At 47.0% G+C, this 25,037-nt stretch overlaps 2 protein-coding genes across 17 annotated transcripts in view; one reads left to right on the forward strand and one right to left on the reverse strand.

Moving 5' to 3' along the window:
- Positions 1-9,294, forward strand: part of LCOR (ligand dependent nuclear receptor corepressor) — a 72,821-nt gene extending 63,527 nt beyond the window's left edge. For all 13 annotated transcript variants that reach the window (XM_088670671.1, XM_088670676.1, XM_088670670.1 and 10 more), the window contains one exon: positions 2,178-9,294. In XM_088670671.1, coding sequence (XP_088526797.1) covers positions 2,178-6,849 — 4,672 coding nt within the window. In that variant the 3' untranslated portion in view covers positions 6,850-9,294. The remainder of the gene's footprint in view (positions 1-2,177) is intronic.
- A 6,240-nt stretch (positions 9,295-15,534) lies between these two features.
- SLIT1 (slit guidance ligand 1) overlaps positions 15,535-25,037 on the reverse strand; it is a 124,924-nt gene continuing 115,421 nt past the window's right edge. For 3 of the 4 annotated variants that reach the window (XM_035133598.3, XM_088670685.1, XM_088670686.1), the window contains 8 exons: positions 24,367-24,460; positions 23,709-23,846; positions 21,663-21,900; positions 21,384-21,514; positions 20,974-21,128; positions 20,272-20,560; positions 19,356-19,567; positions 15,535-18,645 (listed from right to left, as the gene is read on the reverse strand). In XM_035133598.3, coding sequence (XP_034989489.2) covers positions 18,407-18,645; positions 19,356-19,567; positions 20,272-20,560; positions 20,974-21,128; positions 21,384-21,514; positions 21,663-21,900; positions 23,709-23,846; positions 24,367-24,460 — 1,496 coding nt within the window. In that variant the 3' untranslated portion in view covers positions 15,535-18,406. The remainder of the gene's footprint in view (positions 18,646-19,355; positions 19,568-20,271; positions 20,561-20,973; positions 21,129-21,383; positions 21,515-21,662; positions 21,901-23,708; positions 23,847-24,366; positions 24,461-25,037) is intronic. The other variant, XR_015950249.1, reaches the window with a different exon arrangement.

Raw genomic sequence — 25,037 nt, forward strand, 5'->3', positions numbered from 1 at the left:
GTTAGAGATTTAAAGTGATTGAATGCTCCTCCATTCAAAAGAAATACACATAGAAAACAAACATGTTAGAGAGAAAGGCAAAGATCCTTCTCCTTGCCATCTAGTTTTCTGTATGCATTTTTTTTAAGTGGAAGAGCATTCAATCTTGTTGAGCCCCTAAGAGAAATCTGCAATGGTACAGCTGAGAAACAGGGGTATTCCCTCATTTGTGAGAGATAGGCCTGAGCAATCCTGATAAGAAATTAATGTGAATGCTTTTTCTTTGGAATCAGTAGTCAGCTTCTAATAGTGGCTACGTTCAGATATGGTTTGGTGCTACTGTCAAACCTCGGATCCTGAACACTTCCGTTTTGGAATGTTTTGGCTCCCGAACACCGAAAACCCAGAAGTAAATGCACTGGTTTTCGAACGTTTTTCAGAAGCCAAACATCTGACGCGGCTTCCGCTTGAGTGCAGGAAGCTCCTGCAACCAATTGGAAGCCGCGCCTCGGTTGTCGAATATTTAGGAAGCCAAACGGACTTCCGGAACGGATTACATTCGACAAACGGGGTTTGACTGTATTTGAACAAGCTTTGTGTTCACACACACCCTATTCCCTCCCATACTCAGGTTCAGTTAGTTTCCTTCTCTTTAGCACACACGATAGTCCTTTGTTCAGATGCCATTTCATCAGAGCACAAACTATGGTTTCTGTGCTTGCTCTCCAAAACAAGATTGCACACTATGGTTCAAAACTTGTTTGTATTCCTGCTTGGAGGGTAGGTGTGAACCATAGTTTGCCAGATTAGATGTGATGGCAAACTGTGATTTGTCCTAAAGATGAAGTAACTAACTGAAGTGGGGCACAAAGGGGAGGAAAACATGAGCACAAGGCCTTGTCACCTAGCTTGGCATTAACATATGAACCGCTCCAGTAGTGCAGCTCCTGAGTTCAATAATGAGTGAGAGTGAATAATTTTTCATGCACTTCCCAAAGAGAGAAAGGTTGATCGTTTTATTCAGTAGCTGTCAAGAAATAATACTGCTCACTCTCTAAGATGATGTATCTTCTCTACCAGGAGCCTAGCCGCTGGATTATATAAATTATATATAAATCAGAACCTGGCTACCTACTTTGGGGGCAGGAGGGAAAAGATTGATAGGGCTGTTTAGTGGAGCTTTGCTGTTCTCAAACACTCCAGCTGTCATCCCCCAGCCCCTTGCTGTGCTCAGGGCTGCTGCCTCCTTCCACACCTGTTGAGTTAATTATTATTCAAGACAGCTCTTTCAGCTCTTCATGTTTATGGAATTGTGGTGGCTGATGCGGAGAGGGCAAATGCTATTGTCCATAGGTTGGCTATTCAGTCTAAGTATGTTAAGGATCTTGCATATATAGCTGTTATAAAGAATATGCATTGTTGGGTGTCTGTCTCTTCCTAAACTCCTGCTCCTGTGAAGCTGTTGAGGACTTGCACTGAATTTGGGAAGATAATATTTATTTTATCACTTACATATTTGGCCTTCCCTTCGGCCATATTCCCAGAGCATTGATGGCAGTCTGTTCATTGCCTGAAATGGGGAAATGTCTGCAGGGAAATGGGGAATCTGGTACAGTCGTACATTGGAAGTCAAACAGAATCTGTTCCGGAAGTTCGTTCGACTTCCAAAACATTCGAAAACCAAAGTGCGGCTTCTGATTGGCTGCAGGAAGCTCCTGCAGCCAATCAGAAGCCATGGAAGCCCCATCGGACATTCGGGTTCCAAAAATAGTTTGCAAACCGGAACAGTCACTTCTGGGTTTGCGACATTTGGGAGCCAAAAACTTTCGACTCACACGGCGTTCAAAAACCAAGGTATGACTGTAGTTGTTTTCCAGCTTTTTCACATTGGTTTCCCCTACAACCAATCTTTCTAAGGGACAAATGTGAAGGAATAAAGCAAGGTTTGTCCCAATAACTTTTCAGTGTTTAATATACTGAGGCTATAGGTGAGCCGTGAGGAGGCAAGGGAGAAATGACAAACATAATCTTGAGCTTTTGCTTTAGTTGCCTGCCCATTTTAGGTAGACAATTGGAGCTGCCATCTTTGTAGAGCATGCAATGTAGGGGAGCAGAAAGGAGAGAGAGTTGTGAAGATTTGCAGTGTAAAGTGATTTGTTCCCCAACTTTACTGATTCTTTCTCTCTCCCTCTCTCTAGTGAGGACGCTGCAGATTGTCTTGGCCAGCCGAAATCTCCATTGGAAAAATTTATGGTCAGACTGTGCACGTACCACCAGAAGCACTTCGTCCGTGTCCTAAACGACATATGCACTGACGTACAGACAGGCTGTGAGGGGCAGCAGTTACCTGGAGCAGAAAACATGGATGTGTCCACTTGTAGCTCTGCCTGCAGCCAGTATCGCACTGAGAACCAGGAGCTTGGAACTTCTTGCTCTGAATCAAAGCTCCCTTCTTCCCTGGACACAGAGCAATCAGGGTCTCATGGCTCTCTGCGCATACTTTGCCATGCCCTGAAGCAGGCTGTGGATCTGAAATCTACAGATAGAAGGGAAAACTGCAGCCCAGTTGTCCGAAGGGACTTCTCTGAGCTTCCTAGCGTTAGAACAAGTTCTGCAAGTCCCAGGGACAGTCCCTCTCAAGGATACCTCACTGCCTCCAATTCCCATCACTCTACTAAAAGTCCCGAAGGCCAAGCCCTTGGTAGTGACCAAGAGATGGGGGGTAGGAAAGGTGAGGATGACAAAGACCAGGTGCAAAATAGAGCTTTGCTGGGAGGCTACAATGCTGTGAAAGCAACAAACATACACATGAGTGAAGACGGTCTGGTGGGCTCCCAGAAGAACACTTTTAAAGCTTTCCCAGAGGAAACACGAGACCCAGGCTTCACCACCAACTCCCCTAGGAGAGCAGACAAAGAGAATGCCTTGCAGTGCAGCTCCTCCAAAGCCTCTTTGCACCCGGATACTGAAATGAATGACCAAGAAGCAAGACTGAAGGCAGAGAACCACCTCCAGGCTTCAGGGAAAAGCAAGGGGAGCTATAACATGCAACCTGTTGACAAGACTCATGTGGAGAATGCCAAGGACAGCTGGCTATCCAATAGCTCTGTGCCAGTGGCTCACCACAAAACCACCAATGGACACTCCAGGACCAGGTGTAACTCATCCTCCACCAAAAGCACACGTAAGAGCAAAAGGCCTTCAGGGTTGAGAATTAATGACTATGACAACCAATGTGATGTTGTTTATATCAGCCAGCCAATTACAGAGTGCCACTTTGAGAGCAAGAGGGTGGTCTCCTCTAGGAAGACGGCAAGGAAGAGCACACGTGGATACTACTACAACGGTGAGTGCTGTGAGATTCCCACAGTTCGCACCTTGGCCAAGACTTCCCATGTTCAGGAGAGTGGGAACACTCTGGCACCAAGGCCTGAGGTGCTGACAAGCCCTAGCCAGGGAGCTTCTCTTCCGAGTGATAGCTGCTTAGCAGCAGCCCAAGCCATGAGTGGCGATGGTGACAAAAGACCTGCTGTGGTTGTCCCTCAAGGAGATGCCTCCAACAACAGTACTCAGGAGAGAGGTGAGATGTGTCCGGCTGAGAAGGCCACTCCTGAGGTAAGTTTTGTGAAGGAAAGAGATGACAGTTCTGCTGAAGCATCCACAGTTGCTCTCTCCCCGCCACCTGGCCCTGCTTTGCGTGTAGAGAAAGGCAGCCTGTCCAATTCTTCACTGCAGACCACTCTTGTCTCTCCCTGCCAACTGAGTAAAGGGGAGCCACAGGACGAAATGGACGTGGACACTGTGCAGAAGGCTGGCAATGGCACAGACTCTTGTAAGAGCAGTAGACCCAATGAAGACAGTGGCAACGCAGGAGGTTCTGTGGTGCTGTCTGCCTCAGAGGTTGCTAATGGTGAGGAAAGTGTCATGTTCTCAGAGACTGAGGCTATCCCTGAGCCTTCCATTCTTCCAGACCAGGTGCCTCCTGATAGCATGGCCCTTCAGCCCCCTGAAGACCTTTCCCCTGGAATGGACTTGATGCCTCCACTGGAGGAGCCTGCCCCTGTTGAACACTTGCCACCATTTGTAGAACTCCCTTCCGATGTGGAACCCCCACTTCTTTCCCCTATAGACCTGGCAGAACCTCCTGCCCTTGTCCGTCTGGAGCCTTCCATAGCCTTCCCTGCAGAACTCCCTCCTATCCCAGAGCATATGTGTCCAGAGGAGCCTGTTGCCAGTTCAAGGGCAGTGTCTCCTGGCATTGTGGTGTCTGAGCCTCCTGCCCATATTGACCTAGAGGCTCCTTCAGGGGCTCCTCCTATAGAATCTCCAGTGGTGGGACCTGGCAAGTTAGATATGGAACTCTCACAGCCACTTTCTGATTTGGATGCTGCAGAGCTCCCTGACAGCTTGCAGGGTGCAGATGCACATGAAAGTATTAATACTCAAAATATCATTGAAGGGATTCTGGACTCAGGTGGAATCCACTCTGGGGAAAGTGAGACTGTGTTGCCTGTTGCAGATAATGATGAAGGTTGGGGAGAGGGAACAGTAAAAGATACAAGTGAAACAAGCACTGTGGATGATGGAAAGGAACTTGGTAGCGAAGCTCCAGCAGTGCCCCAAACATCAGAAGTGGACAACAAGGAGGAAGCTTCTTCCAAAACAAGCCCAGACAAAAAACGAAAGTGGGAGAAAAAACCTCAGATTGTATCCGATCGCTGTCTTCGAAGCCAGCAATCCCTGTCACCTGCAGAGGATAGTCATAGGCAATCCACTTCTTCCACGTCTCTACAGCTTCCTCAACTTCAGATCAAGTTTTCTAAAAGCCCTGGTGCTAAGCGTTTCAAGAGGGAGGTGCATCTTGATGGTGCAGCATCGCTGTGTTTTCCAAATGACGGGTTTCATGAAATGCTGCTAAACAACATTGGGAATTCTTCTGAGCAGCAGTCAGGTGACAGAAATGACATCACAATGGGACAGGCCTCTCAGACACTGTTAGCGAAAAAGACAGTAGTAGAGGAAGACCAGGATGAGGAAGGAAACAAGGACAAGGCAGGGGCAATGCTTGAAATTTGCTTAGAGGGTGATTTTGATAGGAGAAGTGGTCACGTCCCAGCAGAGACCTCTGATAAGGGTGAAAAGCAGTCAGATTTGACATCAGGCACTCCAGAGAACTCTGACAGTATGATGGAGGTTACAGAGGAGTTGCACACCCAGCATGGGCCCAGTTCTGTTAGCAGGAGTGAAAGCAATCTTGAACTACCAGAGAGGTCTGTAAAATCTAAGAAGCCAGCTCTCCAGTTCTACAACCTGAGGCACACCCCTGCCCCGACCCCTGTGGCCACTGCTTCCAAAAACACTTCTGGAAAAGAAACCGTACAAGGAGATTCTAATGCTCTGACTATACAAGCAGGCTCTAATGTCACAGACACCGTTGGCTTCAGCAGCATGGAAGTGCTTTCTGACAACAAGCCCAGTTTTGTGGAATGGTGTGCTGAGGAAGAGAACCAAGAACTCATCACTAACTTTAACACTCAGTACATGAAGGTCCAGAAAGGTTGGATTCAGCTGGAGAAAGAGGCTCAGCCAGCTCCAAAGGTCAAGAATAAATCCGACAAACTGAAAGAGATCTGGAAAAGCAAGAAGAGGACCCGCAAATTCAAAGGGCCCACGGAGGTCCAGAAGCTCTCCCCGGTTCAGATGCTGTTCATGAAGGGATTTGACATGTCCAGCATCTGCAAGTGGTTTATGGAGACCACTGAAACCAAGTCTCTGGTCATTGTGAAGAAGATGAACACACGTCTCCCGGGGGACATCCCCCTCATCAAGCTTCCACTCCAGAAGGGCTGCTATTCCGGCAGCTACCCTAGCTCCCTTCAAGCTGAGCGTCTGAAGAAACACTTGAAGAAGTTTGCTGCTATGACTCCGGCAAAAAACACCATCAAGATTCAGAGGCTGTGGGCTAAGCTTCGAGAGGGCTCTGAGGAGAAAGAGCCGGAGCAGGCTGCCAGTTCGAAGCAGACGCCTCCCTCTGAAGTAAGCGTGGAGCACAAAGCCGAAACCAAGAGCGCCCAGCCTCCGAGCACGCCTGTGCAAACCAGCTCTCGCATCCTGAGGAAGTACTCCAACTTGCGAGGCAAACTCAACGCCATACGCAAGGTGGCCAAGCAGGACAAGACTGACAGCGTGGCCAAGCACCCCTCTGCTGAAAGCAAGCCGAGTGGCAAGAGCCTGTGCATTAAACCCCTGGTGTCTCCGAAACTGGCCCAGCAGGTCCAAGCCCCCCCACTTGCGACTAAGACAAGCCTGGTGGAAAGAGGAGGGAAGGGGCGAAAGACAAAAGGCAAGTTACAGGAGGACACCTCATCTAAAGGCCACCTTCAGCAAACCAGGAAGAAGTCGCCGGCCGAGAGCAGCAGGTCACAGAGGCTGTTGAGCACCTCAAGCAAAGAAAGGCTTCCTCTTAAGAAAGCCAGTAAACTGAAGCCTGCAGGGCCTCCTGCTACGAGGAAGCAGGCGGCTGCCGACAAGAGTCATAAGCCTGTGTCTGGGAACGAGAAGGCAAAGAAGCTGAATGACTTGCGGCCTGGGAAAAGGAAGCCCCCCATCCAGAAGGGGAAAGCCAAGGCCGGTCAAAAGGCAAGCTTGCCTTCCAGGCAAGCAGGGCTTGCTAAGCCTCCCAAGCAGAAAGTGGTGCAAGACTCCAGCAGCCGACCTCCCAAAGTGGCTGCCCAAAAGGCAAGCAGTGGCAAAGCCTTGACTAGGTCAATGAAGCGAATTCAGGAGAGCAGCAGAGCCCAGGGCAAGAGGAAGCTGAGGGCAAGCAAAGACTCTTCACCCAGCAAACGCAGGTGTCTGGATGCAAAGTAACCGGCTGGGGTTGGGGGTGGGTAGGAGGTGGGTCATAGAAATACTTCCTAATGCATTAAACAGATCCACTTCTGAACATTGGGGGGGGAGGGACGCAAGTGTTTAGCCGAAGGCCAACCCCCCCCCACTCTCGGATGATGAGGAGCCCCCTAGCTGTGTTGCAGCCAGAAGGGGAAGCTATTATTCTCTGCCCTTGAGAAGGAAAGTTGCTGCTTCTGAAAGCTCCTGGAGTGGAACTAGGAGTTTGGCAGTTTCAGTTCGAAGTACAGTGCCTTATTTATCCTTTTAGGAACTGAATAAATTAATCTGTGTGATTTAAAGGCTGGCAGTTTATAGTTAATGCACAAGCACTTGAACTGTAATGGAAAGAGAACCAGCTTTCATGCACATCCCATAGACCTTGGCAGCCCGTCTGCCGGGGTTCACACAGGAGCATTTTCTTCCTTTTGTGCATTGTAGCATCCTGGCACTGTTTAAACCAAGCAGGGCATTATAAAGCCAAAACCCAAAGCATTTGCATCCTTTATTCCTGTCAGTCAGTCAGAATGGTGTGTGTTGTTGTTAAAGTATGAACAGTTGGACTATCTTTTGTAACTGGGGCTTGGCTGTAACAAAGCCTTGCTCTCATGTCAAAAAGATGCTGATTCCGAAGCGTCAGTGATTGGCAGCCATGCTCGGCCAACTTTGTACTTAGCCAAGAAAGGAACTGGACCGCTTGTTTGGATAGAGAGCCCTTCCCTATTAAGTACATGCACACTGCCTGCCACTTCTGACGTGGTTGTTTACAGGTGGGCGCCTTTGGGCCTGGATGCATTTCTGAATGGTTGTATTCCTGTCCATTTTACTGTGAGGCCTGAACACCCCTGAAATATGGGTACTTGAAAGCACATCTTAGGAGCGAAATAGATGGACAAAAAACCATTCGAAAGTGAAGCTTGCATGCATCTTGTGGGTCTGTAAAATTAATGTTGGAAAGTGCCCGTAGTCAGAGGTTCTTCTCTGCTGTAAACGTACATGATTTCTATGCAGTTGCTGCAAGTTCCTTTTCCATCTTTCCCTGTTTGCCATAAGTCAAAAAGATTTTTAAAATTATTGTTATTAAAATAAGAATGAGGCGATGCTGGCTGCAAACATTTAGCAGCTAGAAATAGCTGGTGCTTTTGCAAGCTTTTCCAGCTTAAGAGTAAGCAAGCTCCTCTCTCCCTTGCAAGGCCTCACCCTGCAAGTTTAATCAATGCATTATGTAAAGGTCAAGAAGTATCTGTCTTCAGACAAGGTATTTCTACGAACACCTATTAGAAAGGCAAACAGTCCCCTTCTCAATGCAAACATTTGTTTTGGATCTGACAGCATTTGGAAGCAGCCTTTTTCTCAGAGGAAACTCCCTGCCCCTTGTACTTTGTGCTACCCATCTGCTGGGAGATAGACAGTGGTTGCTGCTACTCTGGGCTTGGAGAGAAAAGCAGCCTTTTATTTATTTCCATAGTTTTCCTTTAAATCACAACAAAGGCAGAGGTATTTGCTTAGAAACTTGTGCAAACTTCCTCTCGCTTGCTGTGCGTGGTACCCAGGAGCTTCCTGCGAAGGCCTTCGAATGGCTTGACCTTTCAGAATAGCTTTCCATGGATACCATCTGAGATCGACGTACTCAAACACATCTTTACACATTATTATATTAACTGGCTGGAACCAGTCTTTCCAGTTGGTGAGGGATTTGTAGAATAAAAGGAAAGGCAAACTCCTTAGGGAGCAAGAACAAGGCTTAGGTGCAAGGAAATTGGTTTTATTTCATTTTTTAAAGGAGGGAGGGTGCGGTAGCATTGGCACTCCTATACCAAAGCTCATTACTGCAGGCAGAACATGGATAACTAGCTGTATAATTTGTTCCATTGATCAAAGAGATTGGGAGGCAGCACCTGGAACTGCAAAGCCCTCCTGCTCACCTGCGTACCCAAGTCTGTGTCTTGAGAGGGTGCACTAAAGCTATAAGACACATCAGGGTGGACTCTTTTTGTATGAATACTTTTAAATCATTGATTTTTAACTTCTGTCTTTTGATGTAAATCATGCTGTATAAAATGAATAGTTGTAAGCATTAAGTCAGGCCTAGCATTCTCTGTAAAGATTGATACGTATTTGTCTGATTGCTATTTGAACTGCACATATAAAATGTGCTAGACATTCCACCAGGAGTATTAAAAGGTATTTAAGGAAGTGTGGTGCGTGAGCATGTAAGTGTGAGTGAGAGGAAAGGGTGAGCATGTCAGATTTTTCACCTCTACTTTTCTCCAACTTCAAATGCCTCCATCCCGAAAGGTGTAAAATCTTCCTGTTCCCTCAACCCAGGGCTGCTTCCCAACACAGTGCTGGGGGGCTGAGCACCTTGTGCTAATTTTGGCTACTGATTCTGATCCCGACACTGCTAATAAAATATTTCTACACCTATCTGCTTTCCCATTTCTTGTGTGGTCTGTAACTTCAGAGAATCCCTTTGTAAGCCCTGTGTAGCGTTCGAGAGATTCACAGCTGCCCCCCCCCTTCCACCTTTTTTGCAAGGTTGCCTATGAGAGGTTGGAATACAGTGACCATGACTTGCAATGTTTTGGTGAGGTCCGGAGAGAGTTTGGTCCAGTGGTTGATTTGTCCCAGGTTCTAGCACCAGTGGTTTCTGGCAAGACAAGCCTTTGCCATGTAGACAATTGACTAGGCAGGGGTGGCCAACTCCCAAGAGACTGCGATCTACTTACAGAGTTAAAAACTGGCAGTGATCTACCTCCTTTTTTGGGGATCAGGTCAAAGTTGTTGAGATTTTTTAGGGCAGGGGGAAGCCTACTTTTTTAGGGGAGCCAAAGTTGTTGAGCTTCTTTGGGGGGGAGCCAGTGATCTACCAGTGACCTACCACAGACGTCCAGTGATCTACTGGTAGATCACGATCTACCTGTTGGACCTACCTGGACTAGTGTAAGCTTGGGGGGGGCGAGGAGAGAGAAGTGAGCCAAGTAGTTTAAAGCAATTTAGCTTGTGGTTTTTTAAAGAAAAAAAATTCTGATGGTGATAGCTTAGTATGATTTATATTGAAGCAAAGCTACCTTCTGGTTGGGAGGCATTCTTCAGACTGTGCTCTGTGCATCAGTCCTGATGTCATGCAAGTGACACTATGTCACCGACATGCCGGGTTGATATGCTGTCTGCTAAATAAGTTGCAAAGAGGCCATTTCTTCTCCTTTTGATGCCCTGCAACCCACTTACTTTTGTGATAGTGAGAACTTGACTCTTAATTCTTCCAGTAGAAATAACTTTGGAAACCAGCCTTGTTGGGTTGGGCTCTTCTCTTTGCAACGTAAGGGGCTTAATTCCTGCACACTGTTTCCCATCCGTCCACTTCTTCAGCATTTCTTTTTTGTTTTGTTTTTGCAAGGGGGGGTGTGTCATCTGTTAAATGCAGTCTTGCGCTGTTGGTTTCTGCAGCGAAAATAGGTGTTTTTTTCCAGAATCAATGGTTATCTGCAGTAGTACAGTTGCTATGGCCTGGTGATGTTATACCGTAAACATCTTCAGCCACTTGGTCTGACCTGGTGCTGCTCTCTAGCAAAAGAATTGCGAGAGTAAGGGAAGAAGCTTGGGGTTGTGACTGTAATAGTGACAACTACTCAGTACAGTGACGAGAAAGGCTTTTCAGTTCCTCTAACCATGGCTGTGTTTCTGCTCCTCTCTACGTGCTTGGCAGGTTCTACTGCTTAAGCATCTTGGGCCCCATTGCCAAAATGGTCTAAAGGCAGTGCTTTTTGTGGGGGTAAAAAATGAATTATCATGTCTTGATAAAAGTGTGGTAGGTGTCAGCACAAGATAGCTGCCATGGGCAGCAAAAAAAAGAGGTGATGATACCAGTGAGTACTGTCGCAAAACCCCTGTTCACAAGTATAGTCAAACTGGGGTGGTTTGTGCATTCTTCTTTCCATGCTCCTTGGGCATTCCTAGAAGAGAGTGGATGGCTTTGCTTATTGGATAAAACCAGCCTCTGTACTGTTTTCTTTCCATCAGATGCAATGGGCCATCATGAATCCTAGCCTCTCCTTTAGCACACACCATGTTTGAAAAGGGACATCCTTCCCCCCTGATGGTATGGTGGACAATTCCCCATAACCTGCCCTGTTGCTCATCTCTTTATAGCTCATCTATTTAAATCTGGCCCTTTGCCCTCCCTGCCTGTTGAGACAAACTAGATGTTATTCACAAAAAGATCTTCCATTAGTTGTGCTTCCATTTTCTCCCAACAGCCTTCTTTTTGGTCAAGTGTGCAGTGCTTTTCTTTCCCTGTGGTTGAGAGTATTACTACTTCCAGTAATTTTCAATGAAGGCTGTTATCTTGTATTTAAGGGAAAGCCCCAACTTCTGTGCACATGATGAAGGCTTGATGGTGCAGGGCACACAATGCTTAGAGAACCTTTTGTAGCAACTTTTGCTCTGGAGAGTTCTTCTGTCATAGCTTCTGGGTGACTCCTGCAGGAATGCTATTTATGGCTCTTTCCTCCCGACATAATTACTGTCACTATGCATAGGGTTTTGCTTTGCGGTAGTCAGGATAATGATGATATCTCCCTTTTCCCATTCTATGTCTGGGGAATATTTAAGCTGCACAAAACTGTTACTGAGGCTTATCACTAATAATCTATTATTATTATGAGCTGTGACATCCTGGCCAGTTATTCCTATTCACCTTCTAAACCAGAAGCTGTTTCTCTCCAGAGTCATTTCCTTGTTCCATTTGTAGCCTCATGTGATAAGGCAGCCTTTACCAGCCTGCTGCCCACCAAATTTTTTGGACTGCAACTCCTATCTGTCTTAGCCAAAAACATCTAGATGACGCTAGTTTGGCAGAGGCTTTGATACGACAGTCCTCTTTAAAGGTGGTAGCTAGTACCTTACCTCTCTTTTTGTTGCAGAAATCAGTGTCAGTATGCTCTTCCTCATCACCAGTAAGCACAGCAAAGCAACGGGGAATTAACTTGTGCCAAAGGGAAATGCAAAGTATTGGGCCGGGTTCAACTATTGAGTCCCACTAGCAGGAGCCAGCACAAGGTCTCCTGTGAGTGCAAGAGGGATTTTAGCCCCTCTCCTCCCTGCCTCCCAAATTGGCTCTGGGCTGTGTGTAAGGATAATCAACAGCAAGCAGAGGAGGGAGAAGGGCAATTGTTCCTTCTGGAAAGCTGAAATGCTTGTGTTGACAGAATAATCTCCTTAGTGCTACGTTGAATTCCTCCACAAATTGAAAAGGGACTTCATTAAATCTGTGAGTGCCTCTGAAAATGTTGCTATAAATATAACTCTCTTCACTCAGTTCCCACATGCCCACCAAATAGAAACAAATATGCAGATAAGAGATATTTGATGATGCTATGCAATGGCCTACAAACCAGTGCCTCCCTAGTCTTTCACACATCCCACCTCTGTCCTTGCTTGGACTTCATCTGCCATCGCTCCCTTCCCTGCTACAAGCACACCTGATCTAGCTCTGCCTAGCTCTCAAATTTCATAGAATGGAGTTGCCTGGGGAGGTCCCCGTGTTCCTGAAAGGTCCCATATGTAATCATAGCTTGTTTCGAGGGGTTAAACTGCCTCAGGCCACTTCATGCATGCTATTTTCCTGCACGGAGATAATCTCCAGGCGGCATCTTTTGGCACAGATAATCTCAATGAAAAGACACTTGCATGTTCTTCCCTAAGCCGCCTTCTTGCTCTCCTGTTGCCAGTTAGTTTCTTTTGTATTTCCAACACCCCACCCCAATTTGGCTAGGTCACTGGAAAATTCCCTATCTATTCTAAGATGAACTCAGGAGCTCTGGTTTGCAGGTAGAGGAGACTCTGGCCTCTTCTTTAAAACCCTTCCCTCTTGAAGTGTCGCCCTAAGAATTGTTTCTCACAGAAATAGTGAAAGTGAGTGGAGTCTGAATGGGTTTTGTTACCCGTGTGTGACCTTTTAGCTAAGTGGGTCTTTTTACACTGTAATGCTTATCAAAGGTTTTTTTAAGGATCTGCTTTTTGTTTGTGACTTTAAAATGCAATGTGAATATATACATATATGTATATGTGTGTTTATATATAAATATATATTTAGTAGGTGCTGTGTTAACATAGCATCCAGCTAGCGGTTGTAATGCTTTCCTAGGTGCAGGGTAATTGCTGCCTTTTCTTCCTGGGTGGTCACAAAAACTAGAAGAATACTGTAAATAGTTTTAAAATATTTATTTCCTGTACTTTGTGCTAATAAGTCTCGGGTGTGCTGTTGGTTTGCAATGTAGTATGGTTTTTTTGGGGTGGGTGGGGGCTTCCTACTGCAAAAATAATTGGACATGGGGGGAGGAGAAGGACTGGCATCTGGTCTGGAGTTAATGCTGCAAAATCAAGGACTTAGTTCCCACTGAAGTTGCATTTGGGCTATACCCAGAATAGACAAATGAATGACACTTACATAATTGAATACTCCATTTTTAAAAGCCCTTTCACATAGAAAGCAAGCTATCGGGGCGAATTGTTTTAGCCTATCCTCCCCAATATGCTAGCTTTTGCATGTGGGAGAATGTTTTCATATGAAAGAGTGTTCAATCATGTGAGCTCTCACCTGCAATCTGAAGTGACATTACTTAGAACTGGGCCTAAACTGAGTAAAAGCATTACATGAGTTGTCTAAAATCTCATTTTCTGTGGAAGCGAGTCAAAGTACAGTTCTGGGCAGCCCGTTTTGTCACGTGCATCTTCGGGGACAGTACATGTGAGCAATAAGAATTTTTAGTAATAATGTTTTCAGTGACAAATTAATGTTTAAGTCCTTATGGGGATATTTGTGTAAATGTGTGTGCACATCTCATTGAAGACTGCCCTTCTTCACTGGCCTTGCCACATAGAGAAAGAGACATATTTTGCTTCAACATCTCTGCATGCTTATTCACCTGGGCAGGTGGACTCAGGGATACTGAATTAAGGGGAGCTCTTGCTGGGGATAGGAAGGGAGGAATGCCAGTGGCACACATGGAGGAAGTGATGGTGCCCTCTAAGCATCTTTTATAGTTGATTATTGTAATCTAGCCAGCACCTCTTGTGTTCTGTGTTTGATGTTTCCTGTGCTCATCCCCCCCCCCTTTTAGATTAAGCCAATCGTTCATCACTTCCCATGTTTCCAGCTGCTGTGAAGAGTCCAGGGCCCCATTTTTTTACACACACTCTCTCGCTCTCTGAATTTATTTTATTTTATTACTTTGGACCATTAAGTATTTATCCTCTCTGCTCCCTCTCTCTGCTGCTCCCTGTGTTGTATTAGTCTTATTTTGAATGTCTATTTTGTGATTATCTCATACTTTTTAAAGTTAGGCTAGTGTGGAAGGTCCTAAGGGTTTGTTTCTTGTTGTTTGTCTTGGCCATTCAGAATTCCCACCCATCACCCCTCTCTTCTTTCTATGGAAAACATGGCAATGCAGCTTCCTAATGTAGCTCCAGAAAACTTGTCGCTTTGCTTGCACCCTCCTTCTGCCATCTGAAAAGCTTCAGCCCTGCCTATATCCATTGTAAAAGCCCTCAATTCTCAGATGAAGTTGCTAAACGAGGTGGGGGGGAGGGTAGACTTGCAACCTTTCCACAAGGGCATTCTTAGTTTAGGATAACCTCCTGCCCAGTTGAATGAACCTCTATCAGTGTGTTGCACAGCACTCAACAAGACTGCAGGTGTGTTCTGCACTTCCTGTGTTGATTTATAGTCAGTTCATTCTTCACTCCGTGTTGCACAGGTATTTTTACTTGCTGTGTCTAAGAGACTCCTATCTTCCCCATATGATGAACCAAATGTGTGTGTTGGGGGGGTCTATTCTCTCTACTCCCCACCCCTCAGGTCTGGTACTGTGCACATCACCCAAACCCAGTGTGTGATCATGAGTTGGGCATTTGAAGGCTTAAGTTGGAGCCTCATTCCCTTCAGGGCCCTGGGAAATGCTGTGACTTTAGAAGAAGAGTGTGTCTGCTGTGAATTGTTGGTAAAATGTGTCATTAGGTAATATTTATATACCTCACCTGAGTAACATTTGAAAATGTATATAAAAATAAAGGTTCTGTTCAGTGGCTTCCTACCCGTTTGACACACCTACAACATTTAGGGCTACTCTACCATGGAAATTGTATTGAATCTCTGCCATTACTTTTGTGACAGCTCCATGATTTTTGTGTGTGCTTTATTAACTCACCAGTGGAAGAGAACGCATTCTTGTTACAGACTGTGGGGCTGCAGGTGAGGCTTAGACCTCTGCCTCTTTCCATGTTTCTTCTTCCTCTTTATGCATTGTTTATGTGTTTATGCGTGCCCTAAGGAGTCTTACTTTATTGCCGCTTATTAAACATTTCTTTTATATCAGTATTGGTGTGGTGTGATATAGTTTGATGTGCAAAGACAAGACACGTTGATGAGCCAACTCAATTGCTGCTTTTGGAGGTTATCAGGACATATACATACTTGTGAAGGGTGTCTCCAAACAATGAACATCAAGCATTGCCCTCTGCAGCATATGGCTACCAAACAATACCCAATATAATCTACTTTATTACCAAAGCATGGACTGCAGTGGCAGGCACAGTTTTTAAAAAATCAGACGTAAGATACTTTCCGTGTAATGGCTATAATTGGAAATGTGAAGTCATAAGAAATTCCAAAAACCCTAATTAGTTTATTTTGTGTAATTGAACTTGTTTAGGAACCTTACAAATGGAAGTTTAAAAGCTGCACATTCTCAGTGTGAAGAAAAATACATTTAACATTCTTGAGGTTTCTATAATAAATAGAAATGAAAAATAATTAAGATGGCAAAACCAGAATATGAACGAATGGCTGCAGATTTAAATGGCCCTGCAGATCCTGTTATGTTAACAGAGTTTCATGTTGTACCTTTCTGCAAAAGTCACCAGTCAAGGCTTTTAGTACTAGCAAGGCAACTTATGCCCTGCTGTCATGTAGTTTCTGTCTCTTAACCTGCAGCAATGGAAGTGTTAGCAGGTTCTGCATGAATAGCACACACACAGAGATACAAGGTGGGAGCCCCTGTAGAAGCCCCTGCAACTAGCCATCCATTTGATTCTCTGCAGGAGCAAAGGATAGCCTCCTTGCTGCTGGTTTTACCCATAATATAGTGTATAGTTGAAAACCTGTGCTTCTAATAACCAATTGTTTTATACTAGGGGGTATCCTGAGAGCACCTAGTATGCCACCCTTTTATTTCTCCCATATCCAATGTACCTCCTAGAAACCTGCAACCTTGAGATTACATTTACCAGATGCTTCCAGGCAAGTAGCTCTACCTTTTAGGAGGGAAACCCCCCCCCAATAGGAAACATGATCCATAAGTTTCAAGGAACAAGCATCTGGCTGAGGTTGCCCTGGAAACAAGAACACATGTACAGCCAAGGCCTCCAGGCTTGTACAGGAGAGCACATTGTTTCTCAGCAACTGGATTCTGGCATGACTACTGGGTGAAAATTCTGCATCCTGGGAATCTCATCTCAATTTTTTCGAACCAAGTTGTTTCAAGCCTTCAAGTGTCTCCTCTACACTTCAAAACCTCTGTCTAATGGAAGTCTCAAAAGCCCAGGCTGGGTAAGTAGCATTTCCAGTGGTTGGGACATGGCGACTTCTGTGTGCTATTTCTTTTCTCCTCCCAACCAAGAGAAGCAGAGCAAACCATGCAAATAATCTTCAGATTTGCTTAATTAACATAGTGCATATAGATCAGAGATATTAACTTTTCATGTGCAGAATCTGAAGGAATCTGGCTTGGTGTTTCTCCCCCACCCCACCCCACCCGCAACTCTAATGGTTTTACTTCTAATTATTGGTCAGTAGCTAGTGGTGATAAGTGCAAACTACTTTTTCTCTGCAAGAGTAAGTTAGATCAAAAGTGTCTTTGACCAATTTGCAGCGCTATTGTCCGGGGTCTAGCATTAAAAAAACCTCTATCAAACACGGATTTGGAAACATAGCAAGAGAAGGTACTGTCAGCTTAGTTCATTTTAACTGCCTAGATCTTAAAGAGCCACCTTATTTCTTCTGATGCTGTGGCCCAGGCCTAACCCCACCTGAGCCCTGGGTGGGCCAATGTATAGCACCTGCTTTGGAAGCCTGTGCTTCAGCTTTTATTGCAGGTGGTGGCTGGTATACCCAACTCCACAACCCATTTCAAGAGGGCAATGGTACTTTGTGGGTGGGCCTGCGGTATGAAGAGTAATGCTACAGTAAACTGAGTGCAAGAGACACATGCAATTCATTCCCCCCCTCCCGTTCTAAAAGGCAGGTGAAAGTGAGCATGATGGGTATGAAAATGATTATTCTCGAGTTCACAGCGGTTGGGTTGCAGAACAGGCACCACTCTCAAACTATCCAGACTTTTCAATACAGAAAACCAGATGGCATTTGGGCAGAAGACAGATTTTGTGGTGTAGAAAGGCAGTGATATAGGCAGAACCAGAGAAAACTACAGCTGTCCCTGTTGCTGCACTCAAATCATGGAGATGGCTGGCTTTATAACTGGGGACATGAGTCTCCCCATCCCATCCAGCAGAGCTACAACAGGAAGACCACTAGCCAAGGTTTCTCCAGCCTTCATGCAACAAGCTCCTACACATGTTTACTTGGCAGTTAAGTCTCATTGCGTTCAATGGTGCTTTACTCCCAGCTAAGTGAGTGCAAGATTTCAAAATTAGGGAAGTGGTGGTAAGTCCTGTTAATGCTGGTGGGTCATTCAACCTGGAGCAAGTGTGGCTCCTTTTTGCTATTAGATGAGAGGACCAGACTGCAGCTCCAAGGTTAAGCTGTTTTTAAATACCATTTACCTTGCAACCATCCGGTATAGGAGGCAACTGTTCATACAAACACTTCCCATTCACCTAAGGGATTTTATCTTTGCTAATTCTGCAGCAAACAATCCTCCTGCCTTTGCCCTGGGTGCTGCCTCTGCATTACTTGCAATTTAGTCCTATAAACAGAAGATGAGGTTGCAATGAGCAGCCAGTAGGAATAGGAACAGGTGGGTATTCAGCAAGAGAAAAAGCAAAACTGCCAAAAGGAAAAGGGAAAAAAAGACAGATGTGGTGCAGGAGAGCAGGGTTTAACACCAGGTAAAATGACAAGATATGAAATGGCAGGATCCCGTGTCTAGGCATGAGCTGTGGACATGGCCTCTCAGGGCACCACACTGGGCAAAACAAACAGGCATGGCCAGCCTTGCTAAGAATCCATATTGTGCACAAGTAGTGGCCCCAGAGATAGAGTCTGTGCTGGATATAAATACATCTGTTGGGCTGGATTTCCCAGCAAAAGTCTTCTATCTACACCTTTGTCTGGTCCATCCAGAAGAGCCATTGTCACCATGCCAAAGGAGATGCTCCGTTGCCAAACTTGAGAGCCCTGCCCCACCTCTCTTCCAAGCAGCCACAGGGGCAAGAGGAGATGGCAAGGGTGTTCCCAAGGCCTCTGTCAGGGCAGGCCTGGCCCACTTGTCTCTGGCTCTGGCCTGTCCCTTGCTGGAGGCTACATGCACTGGGAACAGCCACATTTGCTGGGTTTTTCCACCTCCTCCACAAAGGAAGAGCCATCGCTGCACTCAAAGGTGTATTTCCTGCGCTTGAGGCGCAGTCCTGCACAGCATCCTGGCCCTGGGCACGATCCCCGGCACTCTACCCAGGAGACAGGCCGGGTTGTCTGGCAAATGGCATAGCCTCGCTGGACCTGGTGGAAGTCTCGCACGGCCTCACCCCGACACTCCGACTCTAGGGAAAACATTAGAAAGAAGGAAGTCAGGCTAGGAGGCTCCTCTGCGATAGCCTTCCTTATACATTATGCTTGGGGTTCTGGTGAAGGTCAACTAAAAAAACTGGGCATTCTAGTATGTATAAGCATACTATGATGAATTATCTTGCCTTTTGAATGGTTAGCGACAGGTAGAAAAAAATCTTATCTGTCCCTTATCTGGTTGGCTGGGGGTCCTGCCAAAATGGTCTTGCTTTTTGTCAGTGGAAGAAGAGGACAGAGAGGCAGCATTGGGGGGGGGGGTGGATCAAGAATCTGTGGCTCTGTTGCTCATGCTCCCTTACCAAAGTTGTGGCCATAGTGTCTGGAAGAAGAGTGCAATGGTATTGTACTGGGATGTACAACACTGGCTGTTCTGTGGGACCACAGAATTTCAAATTCCCATTATAGCTGGTGCAGCAGAAGGGATGGAGGTCTACAGTTGCTAGAAAACTTACTAGGGGAGGAGGCTGGGCAAAAAATAGCATCTAAGTACACCCTGGGGTACTTAGGGGTTCTATGCACCCTGGGGTACATTGTGGGGTTTCTTCTGCCCACAATGGGCATACCTGGCTTAACACAATATTGGCAGCTTAGGTACAGGCCCAAGCGTCTTATCAGGGGAGGGCCCTCGGGGTCCTGAGCTATGGAGCACATGTGAATGTAGGGAAGAAAGGGAGATGTGCCTGACCTTGGTCACAGAGGTCGCCATCGAATCCCCCGTTGCATTCACAGAAGGCCTCGCCTGTGTCTGAGATCTGGCACTGACCATGAACACACTGCAAGCTCTTGCATGGGTTGTGGAGTTCCCCTTGCTGGTTGCACAAGGCTCCCTTGTAGCCATCCTGACACTGGCAACTATAGGAGAGGGCATCAAGGGGCATGCAGATTCCATGGACGCATCTGTAGAATGAGTGAAACCAAAAGCTAAATATAGGTGAATTCAAAAGGTTGCAGTAAGGCCACCCCATCTTCTAGAAGCAGCATTTAACAGAGGAAGGACCTGCAAGATTCTCTGTGCACCTTGGCTTCTCCAACATCGTCTTAGGAGTACAAAGAAGTGAGAGAGGAGGAGCATTCTCACTGACTCCCCAACTTCCCTTATCCTCCAAACACACAAGTACAACTTTATTGAGGCTGCTTTAAAGGTGAAGGAGGAAGTGGTATTTGGTATGTGCTGTTGTTCTTGAACGGTTACCAAACCTATGCCCCTGTGCTGGGCTTTAGAGGCAACTAATTTCTGCTTTTGTTGCTACAGTCATAAATGCCCCGACTGCCCCACCTCATCAGAGATGAGCAAACAGGAGAGGTTCACCATATCAGAGCCCACAGGATACGGATGCAGTTCCAGTCACACTTAGGAACACAGGGAGCTGCCTTATACCAGGTCAGACTATGGGTGCATCTAGCCCAAAATTGTCGTTCCTGATCCTTTCAAACTGGAAATGCTAGGGAATGAACTTGGCCCCTTCTGCGTGAAAAGCACATGCTCCACCACTGAGCTGCAATCCCTCCCCCCCCCCACTTTCTCCATCTTGCCCACAGCACTGCAGTGGGAGAAACCCACAAGAAAAGGGCTGAGGGGGATTCTACTGCTGTGTACTCACTTGTGACCCTGGCAGGGGTTGCTAATGGGCTGGTCGCAATGGGGTCCAACCCAGCCTGGTTCACAGTGGCAAATGGGGCCATGAGGGGTGTTGGGTTGGCAAATGCCATGCAGGCAGTAGAGCTTGCGGCAAGGCTCACAGCCAGGCACCACCCCCGGCTTCATCTGCGTCTTAGTGAAGTCCTGCAGCTCGTTGTTGATGTAGAGGTTGCGGATGCAGCCATGGAAGCTGGAGCCATTCAGGATCTGCCAGAGGCGGAAGGCGGCAGAGTTCACATCCACGGGCATCCCTGTGGAGGGGAGAGCCAGAACAGCAAGGTAAGGGGCAGGAAGAGGAGGGAAGAGCAAGGTCCTGGGGGAAAGAGAGATGGTTCTGGTGGAAGGAAAAGAGCTGTGGACCCCTTATTCTCGAATGCTGTGGAAAGAGCCACCTTCTTCCATTTCTCTCCCCTCTCCCCACTGCCACAGCAGTTTGGCACTTGGCTCTTAGTGCCCTGCAGTATGAGCTCAGACACCCCACCCTGGAGAGGAGAACGGAAACGTTCCTCTTGCATCATTACTATCCAATTGACGTGAGCTAAGAAGAGTGAAGGAGTTCTCCGTTCAGTTAGTGCCCACCAGGTGCAAGCATGTAGGTGAGAGAGATACCAGCCTCTCTCACCCCCTTCTCCCCAACTGGATTGGACCCAAGTCACAGTCCTACCCCCAACATAGAGTGGAGCCTCAGAGTTCAGCGTGTGGGCCTTGCCAAAGCCGTCCATGGTCATGGGGTCTCCTCCATCGATAGAGAGGTTTACCATCCGCTCAAAGGTCACCAGCTCTACAGTGTGGAACTGCCCGTCATTGATGGTCTCTGCACTAGGGAGAGAAGGGAGGTGTGGGATGGGAAAGGCTGGTGGCACCCAACCTTTGGCCTGATATCTGGCATCCACAACCATCTGCATCCATCCAGCATGGATCCACTTTGCCTTGTATTCCCTGTCACTTCAGCACTAACTCCCCACGATCCAGACCCCCAAACCCTTCCTTTTGCCTTCATGGTCAATGTGCAGCTTTGCTCAATGACTGAGGGTCACTCTGAGCTGGAAGGAGAAGCCAAAGGCAGAGGGCTACCTGTAAATGGCAGAGCTGGGGTAGGTGCCTGGATCATAGCTAACGCGCACGTGGCCTTGGTACAGCTCCACCGCCATGTGGTCAGTGTCCCCATTATATAAGAGGATCCCATTGTCTTCAGCCGTGGAGACCTGCAGAGAACGAGGGAATGAACAAGCAAGGGGCAGAAACATGAATTCTACAATCCAACCAGTCCCACAAATGGCACAGATGAAGAGTGTGGGCAGATGACCCCATCTTGGGGTGGCGGAGGCGGCGGCCTTGCTAATCAACACTTACCTGCAAAGTGATGTTGGCGCTGGGCCAGTTTTGCAGGTCAGTGAACTGGAGGTATGTGTCCCTGTCCACAAAGTTGACACTCAGCAGCTTCTCGCATTTGGGCCCCCCAAAGCCAGGAAGGCACTGGCATAAGGCACGACTGCCTAGCTCCACACAGTTGGCACCATTCTGGCATTCTGCCCTCTCGCATGGGGTGGGTTGGAAGGAGCCATGGGGTGGAATCTCACAGAGCTGGCCACTATGATAAGAGGGAGAACACAACAAGGCACAAATGGCAGGAGGCAACTTGGAGATAACACCACAGGGTCTTAGCAGGGCCACAGCTGGACCCTATGGCACTCATACAGTTTTAAGGCAGCGTGTGCTCTCCTCTGATTTTCCTCTTCCCAGAGGCTGAGTAAAATGTGCCTGGAATCACATGCATGATCTTTCCTGGTCCCCATGATCTTTCCTGGTCCCTGTTTGTGCCTGCACAGTAAAAGGACTCCAGTTCACTGCACTGGGGCATCAAGTGAATGGGACAAGGCAAGTACTCAAGTGACATACAAGTCATCACACTGCCCTGAATCACAAGGGACACTTGATTGAGACACTTTACTCGGTTTACTTCTTCTGCTTCTTCACCAATAAAGACAACCAGAATATCTTTGGCCAGGGGTGTTGTTATGGGCCAGTCCAGGAAACAGGGCCAGCCCAACACATTTTAGCACCTGAGGCGAACCACAAAATGGTGTGCTCCCCCTCCCCCAACCAGGGAAGAAAGGGTGAGAGAAGATGTACACCAGGAGTCCCATATGCCCAGAGACTTTGTGCCTGCCCACTAGGGGAAATAGGAAGCCCCGAACATTTGTTTTTTTAGATGCCCCTTTTATGACGAGATATGCATTGCCCCCCAACTGGAGAGGCTTGCTGACTTTCTGGATAAGCCTAAACTTAATGCTCTCCTCTTAGACAAAGATCAAAAAACGACCTGGATGGTCGCCAGGTTCTGCGCGCAGATTTGTAGGCGCAGACCATCCTCCCAGAACAAATTAGTCTGCTGGGAAAACAGTCGAAGTGAGCCCCCAGGGTGATAGGGCCAATCTGTATGGTAACTCAAACTTTAAATTTTAGGTTCTCACGTGTCTATGCGTTTAACTTAATTTTAATTCTTAAGCTGTTTACTGTATATTGTTTTAAATGCACATTTTATTCTTGTGAAAGCTGTCCTAGATGTGCCTTTCGAACTGGTCTATAACCGTGATAAACAAATGAATGGATGGTTGAAGTCGGAATCAAAGGCTATTGTGTGTGTGGGGGGGGGGGCCTCACTGAATCATGCCCAGAGGGCAGCCCTCATCATTTTCTCCCTAGTCACTGTAGAGGTGGTATTTGGGGGGGCTGTTGAGGAGGTGGCAGGTCTGCCCTCCAAGGAATACATCATAGCTGTTGCTGCCACCACAGTATCCCTTTGAGGCTGAATCCACTGCCCTGTGAATCCTGCCACCTGAGGCATTTGCCTCACCTTGTCTCATGTGCGAGCTGGCCCTACCACCCTCTTAATTTGCCCAGAGGCATTCTACATTTATGCAGGTTGATGTCATGAGTATGTGCCCCAAGTCTTTTAAGCTGCCCTCAGCTGCAGGACAGAGCTATGTCGCATTACTTCCCTATATACATTACTTCCCTATATACAGGAACTACTTTTGCCAGGATGTTCAGAACAGGACGTCTCGACTCCTTGGTGGGCAGAGCAATTCACACTAGGCATGTAACTCCTTGTGTGGTACAAAGTCCCAGCAAAAGTGAGATGCATTCTTTTAATCTCGTAAGCACAGTCAAACAACTCTGGAAACAGCCAGGCTCTTAAAACTAGAGCCAGGCTCTTAAAACACTGTTTGACACTTCTGGTAACAACTGATCACTCTTTTTGTCGTACCTCTCTCTCCCAGCCACCCTTGTGGAAGAGGAACTCTTCCAGTAGAGGGCAATCCCAGGTGTTGAGATTTACAGGTAGCTTAGAATGAGATGAACTGGTATATACTCCTGTCCATCTCACAACCTTACCTGTAGCCTCCAGTACAAAGGCAGGAATACCCATTTGGCTCATCAAAGCATTTGGCGTTGTTCTGGCAGCGATGGTCCAGGCAATCATCATAGTCCACACTGCAATTATCTCCCACAAAGCCGGGCATGCATTCACATCTGTAGGTAGGGACAGGAACAAGCCACTCACTGGCTATAGCTGCATCCGTTTCCTATCCACTTTATTAGGTAAAGGTAAAGGGACCCCTGGCCATTAGGTCCAGTCGTGACCGACTCTGGGGTTGCGCGCTCATCTCGCATTATTGGCCGAGGGAGCCGGCGTATAGCTTCCAGGTCATGTGGCCAGCATGACAAAGCCACTTCTGGCGAACCAGAGCAGCACACGGAAATGCCATTTACCTTCTCGCTGTAGCGGTTCCTGTTTATCTACTTGCACTTTGATGTGCTTTCGAACTGCTAGGTTGGCAGGAGCTAGGACCGAGCAACAGGAGCTCACCCCGTCACAGGGATTCGAACCGCTGACCGTCTGATCAGCAAGCCCTAGGCTCAGTGGTTTAACCCACAGCGCCACCTGGGTCCCTATCCACTTTATTAGTCTATTGCAATTCCCCTGGTTTACTGTAGGTTTAAATCTTTCTGCTTCCCCCTATGCCGCCATGGTAGCTGCTAAATCACTCACTTGGGCCCATCAGGGGTAGCCCTGCACACGGCATCATGCTGGCAGGGGCTAAGCTCCAGGGAGCAGACATCCATTAGCTGCTCACAGTAAGACCCTGCAGGAAGGAGAGAAAGGTAGAGAGAAAGCAGGCTCAGGCCCCATGTCCCCTGAGCCCAGTCTGCATTTGGCTGAACCAGCTCCCCCAAGGAAAGGGCAGGGAGGGAAGGAATGAGGAAGAACAACCTTTGCTGTCCCATCACTTGCATCCGTGCAACAGAATCAACAATTTATGGGAGGGTTTCCATATTTCAAACAGTGAAAATCCGGACCCGCAAAGTTATGGAGCTTTTCTTAGTTTGCCCAAAGTTGTTGAGCTTTTCAGGCAGATTCACATGAAGTTTTAAAGTTTGTTTTTAAGAAAATCAGCAAAAACGACAATGCCGACATGGGCTGCCATTCGTCCAGATTTTCCCGAACATCTTAGTGGGATGTACTACAATATTCTGGAGATGTCCAGGAAATTCCGGATGTATGGCAACCCTATTTTATGGGCAGCCCACTAGAAGCACCGTGAGATAAGGTATGGCAACCTTCCATTCATACAATAGATGCCAAACTACTTTGAGGGGTGGTTTTTCTTTTAACAATAAATTTTATGAAATAAATTTAAAATAAAATATTTATAGTCTCAT

Source organism: Zootoca vivipara, chromosome 5 (genome assembly GCF_965207765.1).
Source record: "Zootoca vivipara chromosome 5, rZooViv2.hap1.1, whole genome shotgun sequence".
Taxonomy (NCBI): Eukaryota; Metazoa; Chordata; class Lepidosauria; order Squamata; family Lacertidae; genus Zootoca; species Zootoca vivipara.